Source organism: Maniola jurtina, chromosome 15, assembly GCF_905333055.1.
Source record: "Maniola jurtina chromosome 15, ilManJurt1.1, whole genome shotgun sequence".
NCBI lineage: Eukaryota > Metazoa > Arthropoda > Insecta > Lepidoptera > Nymphalidae > Maniola > Maniola jurtina.
The window spans coordinates 2322444-2336884 of record NC_060043.1 but is presented as its reverse complement, the minus strand read 5'-3'; the positions used below and the strand labels follow the sequence as shown (position 1 = coordinate 2336884).

Below are 14441 nucleotides of genomic sequence, written 5' to 3'. Positions count from 1 at the left end.
TTTGTGAAGTTCATACCATGGTTCATACAAACTCCCTTACTAAGCCAGTGTTTTGACGTTTGATAAAAAGTCACTAATTTGACTAATAGTCATCATCCCTATTATGATCCAAAAAAGTATTGATGGTGAATATCATCATCATTATGATTATCATTGTCGATAGCCACTGCTGGACATAGGTTTCTTATAGAGACACCTACCATAGTCTTGCGCCGCCTAAATCCAGCGCCTCCGTACGACTCCTTTGACTTTAGGTACGTCCGTCCACTTAGTAGTGGATCTTCCAACGCTGCGCTTCTTCATATGTGAGGTCACCATTCGAGCACCTTAGGGACCCTAATGTTTTTCACACTAATATTATAAAAGCGAAAGTTTGTATGTGTGTGTGTGTGTGTGTATGTTTGTTACTCCTTCACGCAAAAACTACTGGACGGATTTGGCTGAAATTTGGAATGGAGATAGATAATATCCTGGATTAGCACATAGGCTACTTTTTATCCCGGAAAATCAAAGAGTTCCCACAAGATTTCGAAAAACCTAAATCCACGCGGGCGAAGTCGCGGGCATTGGCTAGTTTGAAATAATTCTTAAAAAATCATACAAAGTTTTACAAATCTTGTTACCCGTGTAACTTTGAAACTACATATGGATTTCGTCTGTATTGGTGTTAGCTGGCGGGCGTGCTCTGCCTTTTTGGAGTGTTTTTTTTTTGTTAAAACTGACTGGAAAGCGCTCTAAGGGGGTGCCGTGCGTGTGTCAGCGAGCACCGGCATAGATGGGGTCCATACTTGTATAGTTTCCCTAACTTGTTACAAATAACTACAAACTTGACATTGGCTAATCTTTGTAAAGCCAGACTAGAGAGCAAAAAAAGAACTACATATATACCTGCCTATTTTACGGGAACTTGGAAAACCACAGACACAGATTTCATTTTCTAAAACCTGTCTATGAAATTTCATTGAGTTTGATTCGTTAGTATTCAAATGAGAATCAAACTACGTTTGTATGGAATGCGCTCGTGGGAGTTTGAGGTGAACTCCCCTTAAGTACTTTGAGATAAAGTATTCGGTCATAAATCTTTACATATGTCGTAATTGCAAATTAGTAGTAAGCTGGACAGCAAATTCGCCAGATAAGAGCGGCCGTACACGGGCTGTTCGAACAATTGAGCACTCTACAACTGCCCGAGCAGTTGACATCCCCACTCACTGACTGATCACTTGAACTGGTTGCGAGTCGCAACTGCTCAGTATGGTGTATGGGATTTCAGATCTCACTGATATTGATAGGAATTTGAAGTCAAAATACAAAATCGTCAGGGTAAAAGGAATCTTAAATTCCTTATTTTAAAGTCAAAAATTTTACTGATTATAATTTCGAAAGGCTTGGAAAATTGGAATGCTAACTGCAAATGTATGGACTCAATGGAGTCCATACATTTGTAATTAGTTAGTGGTCCATTTAAAAAAAAAAATTAATTTTATCAACGTTGGCGAGATGTGAATCTTATTTTATAGCTACACAGCAGTCACAATCGGTGTTGGACGGTTGTCAACTGCTCGAAAACGACTGCTCGAGTGGTTCATATACTTACATTTTAGAATGATCAGCTGTCTCATGACATTGAAAGGAAGATTGTATAGCTATTCAGTCACAGCTTGAAGCGTTCAGTCATGAAGTACTTTAAACTGCCCGTGTACGGCCGCTCTATCTAACTCGTGCAAGGTAACGCGGCCAAATTACTTTTAGTTGGCATTTGGCAAATTGCCAAATCTGCAGTGTCACCTGGCTTCCGGTGACCATTAGTTACTTGTGCAGGTAACGAATGAATATTTTATGCAACATGTAACCAACGTGGTCGTTAAGCACTCTACACGCCAAAGCAATTGCAATGAGTTTTTCCAATTCCTTTCTTTAATTCGATTACAAGTTACTGAGGTTTTGATTGTGATCTCATCTTGTGGTAAGTGATTATGCAGTCTAAGATGGTAGAGAGCTAACTTGGAAGTTTTATGTCAGTCTTCTCAAACGCCTTATCGGTTTCTACATCGCATTGTACCGAAACGCTGAATCGCTTGGCAGCACAGCTTTGCCGGCAGGGTGGTATAATTAGCCACAGCTGAGTTTGTTGTGGGCTCTTAATATCAGACCTGGGCGCGTTTGGAACCCACGTAGCTTAGTTTTAAGTTAAAACGTAATTAATTATCACCATTTCATCATTATCTTACAAGTTCAACAATTGACAATCAAAAAGTGTAAAATGTACCCAAAACCAATTGGACTAAATGATTTGACTTGGCCGAACCCTCTCACTAGACCAAGCCAGAGACAATTTAAAAATAATCAATTCCGAAATTGAATCGAACCCGGGACATATGAGTAGATATCCCGGGACCTTCCGCTTATAAGACCACAGCGCCCATTGCTACAGGAAGGTCGAGAAATATCGACCGTTGGCATTATATAGGCTATCTCTATCTCTGTTGGAATCACACTTCACACTATCACACTTCACACTAATATTATATGTAAAGGCGAAAGTTGGTTGTATGTGTGTGTGTGTGTTTGTTACTCCTTCACGCAAAAACTACTAGACGGATTTGGCTGTTTGTTGGAATGGAGATAGATCATATCCTGGATTAGCACATAGGCTACTTTTTATCCCGGAAAATCAAAGAGTTCCCACGGGATTTCGAAAAACCGAAGTCGCGGGCATCGGCTAGTATAGGTATATTACGCGACAGGTTAGTATCTATTACACATCCAATCAGCATAGCACAAGTATATCATCATCATCTATACTTTTATGTTTGACGACAATAGGTATCCCTTTCCTTGTTCCCGACTGAGTCATACTCGTACATAGGTGACCCGTATCGAACCACATGACTCACAGACATACAAATATATTTATGTACCTAGCTAGTTAGACACTCGCGATCGTCTAATCGAGTTAACGCTATGAGACCCATGAGTGACAAAGTTAGTCATATGTAATCAACGCGTATTAATTATTGTGACAAGTCTTAGATCAAATATGACTGCTTGATGGTGATGATTTCATATGCGCACGCGCCACTAAAAGTTACGAATGAGAAAACTGATGAGGATGATTTCGGCAATCTATCTATCTGTGTATCTACCTATCTAACCGACTTTGATGTTTGGTACAGAGCCAGCTTAGGTACCTACATCCCCAGGATTGTACAAAGACAAATTTTAATCCCGGAAAAACAAAGAGTTCCCACAGGATTCCTAACCTAATTAACCCATTTAACGTCTAAAGCCTAGTGATTTAATATAAGAGGTGGTCTGAAATGGATAAAATAAAATAAATGGGAATTTAAGTAATTTTCTTTTACAGATATCTGGTAGGATTCAAAAACCTGCTTCGGAGTATAGAATGCAAAGGCATAGCTTCAGTTTTGGGGATCAATTATTTTGCACGTGGCTATCTACAAGCAAGGGCGCATGAGAAGTAAGTCAAGTAAACTTACGAGCAAAGAATTCGAGTCACTTATGTTAACTAAAACCGCTATGAGCTACTGGTTTCTTATAAGTGTATATTATTTGAAAAGATTAGACTTTGCTCGTAAAAAAATCTATTTTACAATATATTTTTTTTAAGGATTTAAATCTGAGTTACTAAAATATAGCTGCTTATAGTTGAGAACTACCTGTTTGATTTAATTTATTTGTGGAAAAATTATCGTCAAAAAATATCTAGATACATGCTAGATACCTAATATTTTTGCACTGCCTAGTGACATGACATAACCATATTATGCAGTAGAATCCGATGAAAAAGAAAAAAGAAAAAACTGATTTGAAGAAAATATTAACAAAAAAATATTATTATCACTGCCATTAGCGAAACAGTTCTTTGTGAGCCCAGATCTGCCTCAGTGTACTTACTACTCGCTATATTTCTGTCCTATGTGACCTTATCCAGTTATCTAATCTGGTGGCTTTTGTGTATCAATCAACTACCTATCCAGTGCCATTAATGATGTCTATCCATCAATCTGTGATGTGATTTTTGGCATTCATTGATCAACCGTTAGATAATTTTAAGCTCATCAAAGTATTTTTTTTTTAAATTCATTATTAGCAAGCGCTTGACCACGATCACACCTGATGGAAAGTGATTATGTGGTCTAAGATGGAACGCGTTGACCTAGAAGATGCCTGCCTATTCACTCTTGTTTTAAAGATACCCGGATTGTTATTGGTAGGAAACACAGATCGCGGAAGAGTATTTCAAACCTTAGGCATGTGTATGAGAAATGATGATGCAAAGTGTTTCATGCCTGTAGATAGTAAAATTACCTATTATTTTAGGTACATAAGCCACATGGTGCTAGGTAGAGACCTGCTTGACAACACTCTGAACCTGGTTCCGTCGCTCATACCATTGCATATGGATATTAAGGAGGACAGCCCCGAATACCAAGTGTTGGAGAAAAAGTAAGAGGTGTCAACATCATTTAGGTACATAAGTCACATGGTGCTAAGGAGAGGTCTACTCGAAAATACTCTGAATATGGTTCTTTTTAACCCCCGACCCAAAAAGAGGGGTGTTATAAGTTTGACGTGTGTATCTGTGTATCTGTGTGGCATCGTAGCTCCTAAACTAATGAACCGATTTTAATTTAGTTTTTTTTGTTTGAAAGGTGGCTTGATCGAGAGTGTTCTTAGCTATAATCCAAGAAAATCGGTTCAGCCGTTTGAAAGTTATCAGCTCTTTTCTAGTTACTGTAACCTTCACTTGTCGGGGGTGTTATAAATTTTTTAATTTACACTTGTTGACAAAAAATTTCATCAAAGAGCTTATAACTAAATTAGTTCCAAATTAGGTTCCCAACATACACCTACTTCTATATTTTCAATCTCTGAGCCTTATTGGGTGAAAGCTTACAAGTGTTAATGAGATATGTCAAGGGCCATACACACATATCCCTTGACGAGCTTGTTTACTCAAAAACAAATGTACCCGCACTCTCAAGGCTGGCATAATTTCCATATTACATGTGATAATGTGTATGAAAACAAACACATTAATTCAAGGCACGGGCTGAAATCTTGCAATGGACTGTAAATAACGAAATTGAATTCGTGAGCAACATTATTGCTATTCGGGAATATCTCGAACAACAAAAATGTAATCCCAGGACCGGGTTAACGTGGAGTTAACTGTAAAAGAATATAAATGGTTTAACTTTCCAAATATATTGGCACGACATTTATATTTTATAGTAGGCGTAGTATGTAGTATTTCTTATTTTAATATTATATCTGGGAGTACCTAGTATTTTGGTTTATAGTCAGAGCCATGATAGCCTAGTAGAGAGACCTTTGCCTTTGATTCGGGGGGACCGGGGTTCGATCTCCAGCTTTCCGGAGTCATGTGCATTTAAAAAAACATTATATTAACTAATTACCTACTAATTTACTTCTTGGGGTGTAGCTTTATACTTGGTTTATAGTTTTTTTTAAAAAGAATATTAGCCATGCTAATCATGACTAATATTCCCCTTTCCCCTCCAATTAAGCGTAAAGCTTGTACCAGGAGTGCTTACGACAATAGTGCAATGGTTGGGGTTTGAACTTTGAACCACCGACCTTTCGGAAGTCAGTATTGTTGATACCTTAAATCTTAACAAAGTGAAACATAATATTTCTAGAGGCACTTAATAAAATGAAATGACTTCCAGGAATCAACAGATAGTGGACAACAAGCATCAGGCTGGAAGTGTCAGTGCAGCCATAGAATACTTCGACCAGACCGCCACTTTACTTGGAAAATTGAGAGCTGTACAAAAGCAACTGAGAGAATACATAAGGTAGTATTATTGTCATCGGGATTAGCGATCCGATACGATGCCCTGTATAGAAACCAAAGGGGTGTGGGTTTAATGACCACTGTTTTCAGCGGGGTGATTCGCTAACTCAGTTTCTATTAGATCCATTGAAGGTTGTCTACTAAAGCATATAATTATTTGAATATCACCCAAAACAAAAATACCTGGCTGAGCTGGTTGTAGGCTCTTCTCAGACTTGTGAAAACAATATTTTTACTATCTCCAGGTGAACTGAAATAAACTCTGTGGTCTTGTAACCGGAAGATTACCGATTACATTCCAGGTAGGGTCAACTCAGCTATTTATAACATTAATATTATAAAGGCGAAAGTCTGTGCGTATGTTTGATACAAAAAAAATTCAAAAGAAAAATAAAACCGACTTCAAAAACCGAAAACACTTAAAAATATTTTTTGTTTAGCTACACGTGTAATGTACCTAGGTATGAAGTCGAGCGAGCATATTAAAATAAAATTAGAAATCCAAGACTGTAGCTCGCCCGACTTCATACCTAGGTACATCACACGTGTAGCTAAACAAAATTATTTCAAAAAAATTCAAATCGGTCCAGGGGTCTTTGAGTAATCGGGGAACATACATAAAAAAAAAGATCCCGACGAATTGAGAGCCTCCTCCTTTTTGGAAGTTGGTTAAAAACGACCTACTGAACGGATTTGGCTGAAATTCGGAATGGAGATAGATTACCTGTACCCTGGATTAACACATAGGCTACTTTTTATCCCGTAAATTCAAATAGTTCCTACGGGATTTTGAAAACCTACCTAAATCTACGCGGACGAAGTCACGGGTATCGGCTAGTTTACTACTAAAAGATTTTATTCAAGCATAGGACAATAGTAAAAGTAGAGCTCCAAAATTCAATAGAGTTTAAATTTTCTAAAGTAAGTAATCTTTTCAGTCTTCCAATTTAACCTATAAAGCTTCATTTTGGTGCCTAGTAATAAAGTATACATTGGGAGTTTTATTTGAAACGTGACTTGAATTGCTCTGCTCACAAAGTGCCCTGAAAATCTGGTTTTGTACTGAATTGCCGATTCGCTGCCAAGAAAATTAAAGATGTTAAAAATGTACAATAAACGTTTAAGTAATAGCAATTTCACTCATTTTTAGGGTTCTGTACCTCAAAAGGAAAACAGGAACCCTTATAGGATCACTATGTTGTCTGTCTGACCTCACTAGGTGAGATCACAAACAAGGGATAAGTTGCATCGGAGTTTAAAAAGTACCTTTGAACGAATTAGTTAGCTGAAGTGGCAGTGGGCACTGGGTAGGTCATGTCTGTCGCAGAACCGTTGGCCGTTGGGGCAGACGTGTTCTGGAGTGGAGACCGCGTATCAGCAAGCGCACTGTGGGAGGAACTCCAACCCGCTGGACCGGCGACCTTAAGAAGGTAGTGGGAAGTGGGTGGATGAGAAAGGCGTAGAACCGTGTGTGGTAGCGCGCTCTTGAGAAGGCCTTTGTCCAGCAGTGGACGCAAACAGGCTGATTGATGACCTTTGAAGCTTTATGTTATCTTTTCGTCTTCATAGAGAGGGCGTGAACCACAGCTTACAAGAGGCACGTCGAAGCGAGGCGGCCTGTGCTGGTATCCTCATCCTTGTGTGTGTGGTGTCCCCCATCATCATAGCACTGGTCAGGAACGCCGTTAATACTATACAGGTGAGACTATGGTATAATGGCAAAATCTCTTGCCTTATATCCTTTTCTGCCTTCTAGCGTACCCTATAAAGTGGCTTTACATGCTCCCAAAAGCACGGGGATGAAACACCACCAACTTTCTAATTCCGGGCTAATTTAATACTTAGAAATTCTAGACAAAAACACTCAATACCTAACTATTTTTAGCCCGACCCGGTAATCGAACTAGGACCTCGTCATTCATTGCCAAACATGCTAACCACTAGACCATCGAGGCATTTAAACTAATATGTGTATAGCTATAAAAGTTCTATGAGTAAATACGACAATAGTGCAATGGGTGGCTTTTGAACCGTCAATATTCCTAAAACACATTGTCCATAATATAACCGCTGCATCATTGGTGACTTTAGGTTGTAATAAAAATAAGATTCTCATTTCATAAGAATGTAGGTAACCTTAATAGGTACTTACTTAAGAGGACGAAAGAAAAGCCCAAATGACGCATCCGATCCTTTATCCAAGGGTAGCGACCATCCGTCGCGCAGATCCGGCTGACTTCACCGGATGGGGCTTTTAATAGGATCAATAGCTTAAATCTTTGTCACCATACTAATCCATACTTAATATTATAAATGCGAAAGTGTGTCTGTCTGTCTGTCTGCCACCTTTTCACGGCTCGACAGTTTAACCGATTCTGACGAAATTTGGTACAGAGTTAGCTTATATCCCGGGGACGAACATAGGCTACTTTTTATCCCGGAAAATCAGAGAGTTCTCACGAGATTCCTAAAGTAAAGATTCATCCGCTCAACCGATTTGTATGAAAGGTACCGAGGTAGCTTGCGTCCATGTTATTGACAACTTTTTATCCCGGAAAACCAAACAGTTCCCACGGGATCTTCAAAAACCTACATCCACGCGCGGGCATCCTTTAGTAACAAATACCTTTAATCCTCTCTTATAGCACACATATACATATACAGTATACACACATTACCACAGACATACACTTTAAGTATTTTTATTATTTTATTTCAGAGAGGTATGAAAAACATTATTGTTGATTATACTATGCTCGTCAATCGATATCAATCGTTCTTTGTTCACTCATTGTTGAAAGAATTGACTGATACATAACCTACTTATCACTACTAATAATATGCGAGAGTGTGTTTGTTTGTGCTTTATTCACTTAACTAATCAGATTTTTTTGCATGGACATAGTTATAAACCTGAAGATTGACCTAGATATAGGTAGATTTAGGTCTTTAAAGGATTTTTAAAGGCCTAAATCTTGAAGGACGAACCAGAAAGGTATCTTCGGTATAGTCAGAAGATAATTTCTTTCAGTGTAAAACTGCCGAAAAGTTGTTCGGCAAAGCTCATATTAATCATTTATTTAGGTAGGTATAATCCATCATAATATGACTAAATCAACAAATATCAGGTGTGATCGTATAAACCGCATACATTTTAACACTATCAATAAAATAAAAAAGTTACGAAATCGACACGTAATCCCATCTAATCAGGAATCTCGCGATTCTTGGAAATACCACATGAATATCCTGCTATAAATAAACCCATGGTAAATCTGTGGTTATTTTAATCTCATAGCAACAATTAATCTCATAAATATTTATAACTAGCAGTTTCCGCGACTGTGTCCGCGTGACCTAGGTAGGCTAACGTTCAGGGTAAAGTAGCTATTCATCAGTTAAAGAATGTTCTAAATTTATAACATTACCTACTAACAAACTAACATATTTTACTTTTTTATACCTAACTAGAAGATGCCCGCCGCTTCGCCCGCGCGGATTTCGGTTTTTTAAAATCCCGTAGGAACTCTTTGATTTTCCGGGATAAAAAGTAGCCTATGTGCTAATCCAGGATATTATCTATCTCTATTCCAAATTTCAGAAAAAATCCATTCAGTAGTTATTGCGTGAAAGAGTAACAAACATACTCACACACACACACACACACACATACAAACTTTCGCCTTTATAATATTAGTGTAATATTAGTAGCGAGTAATAAACGGGCACCTCAAAACTATATTCGATATCATTATTACAAAAAACTTGGGTGGTCCCACAATGACCCCGGCCAAAGAATATGAATATTAGTGAGGAAAACGAAATGAAACTGAAACGAAAAAACCTGCATGCCTGAGAGTTCTCCACGTTCTCAAAGGTGTGTGAAGTCTGCCAATCCGCATTGGGCCAGCGTGGCGGACCATGGCCTAGACCCTCCTCATTCTGAGAAAAGACCCGTACTCAGTAGTGCGCCGGAAATGGGTTGATCATCATGATGAAGATGATACGAATTCTAGTGAAAACGTTTCATGAGAAAAATGCATTCCATGCAGCAAGGGTCAGTGTAGGTCAGTTTAATTTATTCACAATTTTCCTTGCATTCGTATTATTGCATGACAAAATAACTAATTAGAAAAAACTTAGGAAAACCCCAAACGGTCTGAAATATCCATTTTTTCCCGATACATAGTGATTCAACGTGCGCATCAACCTTTTTCATTAAGAGGGCTCTCTCCGTCACTCGTTTCATACAAACGTAGTTCCAATTTCATTTCAATATTAAGCAACCAAAGTCCATGAAATTTTGCAGACATATTCTAGAAACTAATATCTATGTCTGTGGTTTTCCAGATTTCTGTTAAAATATTCGGTTTCAAAGTTACGCGGTCTTAAAAAATTTCATACAAATCTTTGAGCCCCTGTAATTTTAAAACTACACATTTTTAGTAAAATACAAAACACCACAGACACAGATATTAGTTTCTAGAATATGTCTGTAAAATTTCATGGACTTTGGTCGCTTAATATTCAAATGAAATTGGAACTACGATTGTATGAAACGAGTGACGGAGAGAGCCCTGTTAATGCTACAATAGGATTGGATCGCTAGGAATTTCATGTACCTAACTTTACGTAAAAAACCGCTGTTATCCTTGAATGTTCACCACAATTTTATTTTACTGTCCTAATTATTCGTCGTAGTACGAGTATATTCGTCATATATTTTATACTTACGTCGGGACATTCAAAGCCCTTTCTTGCAAATAAATAAATTGAATTGAATTGAATGACTCTCAAAGCCCTTTCTTGCAAGTAAATAAATTGAATTGAATTGCTTTACGTGGCCCCTACGAACCAAAAACTCGAATACCTGGGCCACATCATCATCGTCGCCATCAACCAATAGACGTCGTCCGCTGGACATAGATCTCTTGTAGGGACTTCCATTTACCACTGTCTTGCACCGCCTTAACTCAGCGGCTTCCTGCGACTCGTTTGGTGTTTTTTGTTTACCTAGTGGAGGATCCGTTAACGCTGTGTTTTCTGCTACTGGGCTGTGTAACCTAACACGCAATTAAAAATATAATCTCCAAATTATCATGAAAGATATTCCTGGCGTCGCCGGCGGGTGTGCTATTCTATTATAAATAGGAGGTCTCCAGTTCGATTCCCGCTATAATTTCTAAATAGACTGTGGACTAGTCTGGAACACGGCCGTGACGAGTTACCACCCTACCGGCAAAATCGTACCGCCAAGCGATTTAACATTCCGGCAGGTACGATGCCGTGTACAAACCGATCCACACCCATTCCAAGTTAGCCCGCTACCATCTTAGACAGCATCATCACTTACCAACAGATGTGATCGCAGTCAAGGGCTGACTTGTAACGGAATTAAAAAAAAACTTTCGCACATTCCCGACGGGTCACCTCACTTGAGAGATAAAAACGTAAACAGTACAGCATTACTGCCCAATGAATCACAGTAATGGACTCCACGGTCAGCTAAGGTCAAGAGTAGAGAATTATTCTGATATGGAGCGACGTAACAATGACGCGGCGGACGTAACAGAGTCATTGATCCGACGGCCTTGCGTCACTCCATTGATAAATCATACGGGACTTACTTAATACATAATTTATTTAATTACATTAATACGTTTAACATGTTACAACATTAATATGAATTAACCATAACACTGAGAAAACCGTCAGTGTTTCTCAACCTTTTCCTGTCCAGAGAAAATATGTTTTTAACCGACTGAGGCAAAACCAAAAGGAAGGGTTATGATTTTAGCAGTCTATGCATGTATGTATGTGGGTATGTATGTGGGTATGTATGTTTGTATCCAGATTCTGTGTGTTCCACCGTAGCGCCTAATCTACTGGGCCGATTTTGATGAATGAGATGTCAATCAATTTGTCTACATTTTATACGAAAAAATTTGACCAAACGGATGTTACATGAAAAAAAAGTGGGGTCTCAAAAATTTTTTTATTTCGCTATTGTATCGAGTGGGGTGTCATATGAAACAGGAAAAAATTCTGAGTTCATAAATATAAATGTACTACAACATTAAAATATACCAAGCGACAGAAAAACAATTTTATTATAATATTTCAGCGTTTATTAAGAAGATCGCAGTCGGGTTTTAGTTTTCAACTTTATCTTTTTAAATGTTTCCGTGCCTACCTACCTACTTGTTACTCAGTCACAGATACTCAGTCAAGGGCTAACTTAAGATCAAATAAAAATTAAAAATGATTAGATACAGCTTTTGTAATTCTTGCAAAGACATACCTACACATTTTGGAATTGATATATTAAGGAAATCTTATAAAGGCGAAAGTTTGTATATGTGTGTGTGTGTGTGTGTGTGTGTGTATGTTTGTTACTCTTTCACGCAATAACTACTGAATGGATTTGGCTGAAATTTGGAATGAAGATAGATAATATCCTGGATTAGCACATAGGCTACTTTTTATCCCGGAAAATCAAAGAGTTCCTACGGGATTTTAAAAAACCGAAATCCACGCGGGCGAAGCTGCGCGCATCTTCTAGTTGATTCTAAAAGGAAAAACTCTATAAACAGTTCGGGTTTCTTTGGAGTCTCAAATCGCAACTTAATGTGTACTTGATTACCATCATTATCGACATGCAGGACCCGCGTGTGGGGTCCACATTAGTTTGAAATTAGTTTACGCGGAAAAACAAAAAAGCTGTTAATCAAATTGGGTACAAATTATAATATTAAAGGTCATTGCGTCCTTCTTCTTTCAGGTGTACGCGCGTAACTTGTCAGAGAAAGCCAGAGAGTTGGAGTATGAGAAAGAACTGAGCGATTCTCTGCTTTATCAGATGCTGCCGGCCAGCGTCGCTAAACAACTAAAACAGACTCAACAGGTAAACTACACATTTTTGTTGAGGTATAGGTATTATTAGGTATTTGTATCGATAAAATAGTCGATCTTAACAGGGCTCTCTCCGTCACTCGTTTCATACAATCGTAGTTCCAATTTCATTTGAATACTAAGCAACCAAAGTCCATGAAATTTTGCAGACATATTCTAGAAACTAATATCTGTGTCTGTGGTGTTTTAGATTTTTCTAAAAATATGTAGTTTTAAAATTACAGGGGCTCAAAGATTTGTATGAAAATTTTTAAGACCGCGTAACTTTGAAACCGAATATTTTAACAGAAATCTGGAAAACCACAGACATAGATATTAGTTTCTAGAATATGTCTGCAAAATTTCATGGACTTTGGTTGCTTAATATTCAAATGAAATTGGAACTACGATTGTATGAAACGAGTGACGGAGAGAGCTCTCTTAAGGGCAGAAATCATATAAATCTAGCAGAAAATCGCGCGTTAATTTCACTGTAATGTCCAGATGCAAGCTGCAAGGATCAGGAAAGGTTCAAAGGTGCAAAGGGTCAAAGGTTAGGGACTCCTTCGCTGACTGACTTTAGTAAACTGTTTTAAAGTATTAAGTAAGTATGTATTTAATATTTAACATTAGAGGCTAGATAAAGCATGGCTTATGATATTATTGAGCGGTAACTCGCCAACAAACTGCGGTGCAGAAAGATATATAAGGATTTTTTTTTGTGTCTTTAAATAAATAAATTAAAAAAAAGAGGAAAATAATCCTCCACCTCCCACGGAACTACCAACCTCTCGATTATATGGGTCGAAGAGTTCCCGCGGGATTTTTCAAAACCTAAATTCACGAGGGTAAAGTCGCGGGTGTCAGCTAGTAAATAATGTACAAACGACTTGCAGGTACCAGCCGAGTTCTTTGCGTCAGTGACCGTGTACTTCAGTGACATAGTGGGGTTTACTGCCATCGCGGCCGTGTCCACGCCTTACCAGGTAAACCCGATGACGTTCCCACCTATGTACCTACTACTTAACTTATTGACATCACAATATTGTGAAATTTTGTGAAATGCTACCTTTGGTGATTCAATATTATGTAACTGTGGAGACTAAACTTTAATAGACGATTTAATCTAGTTATTTAGTTTTAATAAGATTTTAGTTTGGTATTGAGAAAAAAATCGGTTGAGTACGAGTCGGACTCGCACACGAAAGGTTCAGAACGTACAAAAAATAACACTTTTTAATTTTTTTAAAAATTTTAAGAGAGCCATTTTTGAATTTTTATATTATAGCGGCAATAGAAATACGTCGTTCTGTTACCAGACGATCGCCCTGATTCTCTTTTCTTCGTCTTTCTCTAAACTTAATTTAGAGTATCTGCATCCTCCTCGTTTTAATATTGCTAAAAAAAGGCGGACATGCACACTACAAATTTAAACAATAGGCTCGCGACTGGCATCTAAAGTCGCGACGTTTGACAGCTCTAAATCAAATTTAAAACTGTCAAACTGTGTCTGTCCTTTTCATTTTACATTAGCAAGAAGAGGATGCGAATAGAAATACTTAGTTGCCAACAGAATCAGTACCATTATGCGCGAAAGTCCATCCATAGGTGCGATAATATCACTTGGTTTATGGGTCAAAGAAACCATCGTGAGGAAACGTGCAAACTCGACGGTTCTGCCAAAATTCTTGAAAAAAAACCGCGT

The 14441-nt window shown here is 38.1% G+C and overlaps 1 protein-coding gene and 1 long non-coding RNA gene across 2 annotated transcripts in view; one reads left to right on the top strand and one right to left on the bottom strand.

Moving 5' to 3' along the window:
• LOC123872435 overlaps nt 1-14441 on the top strand; it is a 43971-nt gene that overhangs the window by 18600 nt on the left and 10930 nt on the right. The window contains exons 5-10 of the mRNA XM_045916719.1: nt 3368-3481; nt 4345-4470; nt 5718-5846; nt 7415-7544; nt 12627-12749; nt 13633-13722. Of these exons, the coding sequence (XP_045772675.1) occupies nt 3368-3481; nt 4345-4470; nt 5718-5846; nt 7415-7544; nt 12627-12749; nt 13633-13722 (712 nt within the window). The remainder of the gene's footprint in view (nt 1-3367; nt 3482-4344; nt 4471-5717; nt 5847-7414; nt 7545-12626; nt 12750-13632; nt 13723-14441) is intronic.
• On the bottom strand, nt 280-14370 carry LOC123872444. The gene is made up of 3 exons (XR_006797480.1): nt 14360-14370; nt 12250-12259; nt 280-336 (listed from the first exon to the last, which is right to left on the bottom strand). It is a non-coding gene; the product is annotated as an uncharacterized LOC123872444 (long non-coding RNA).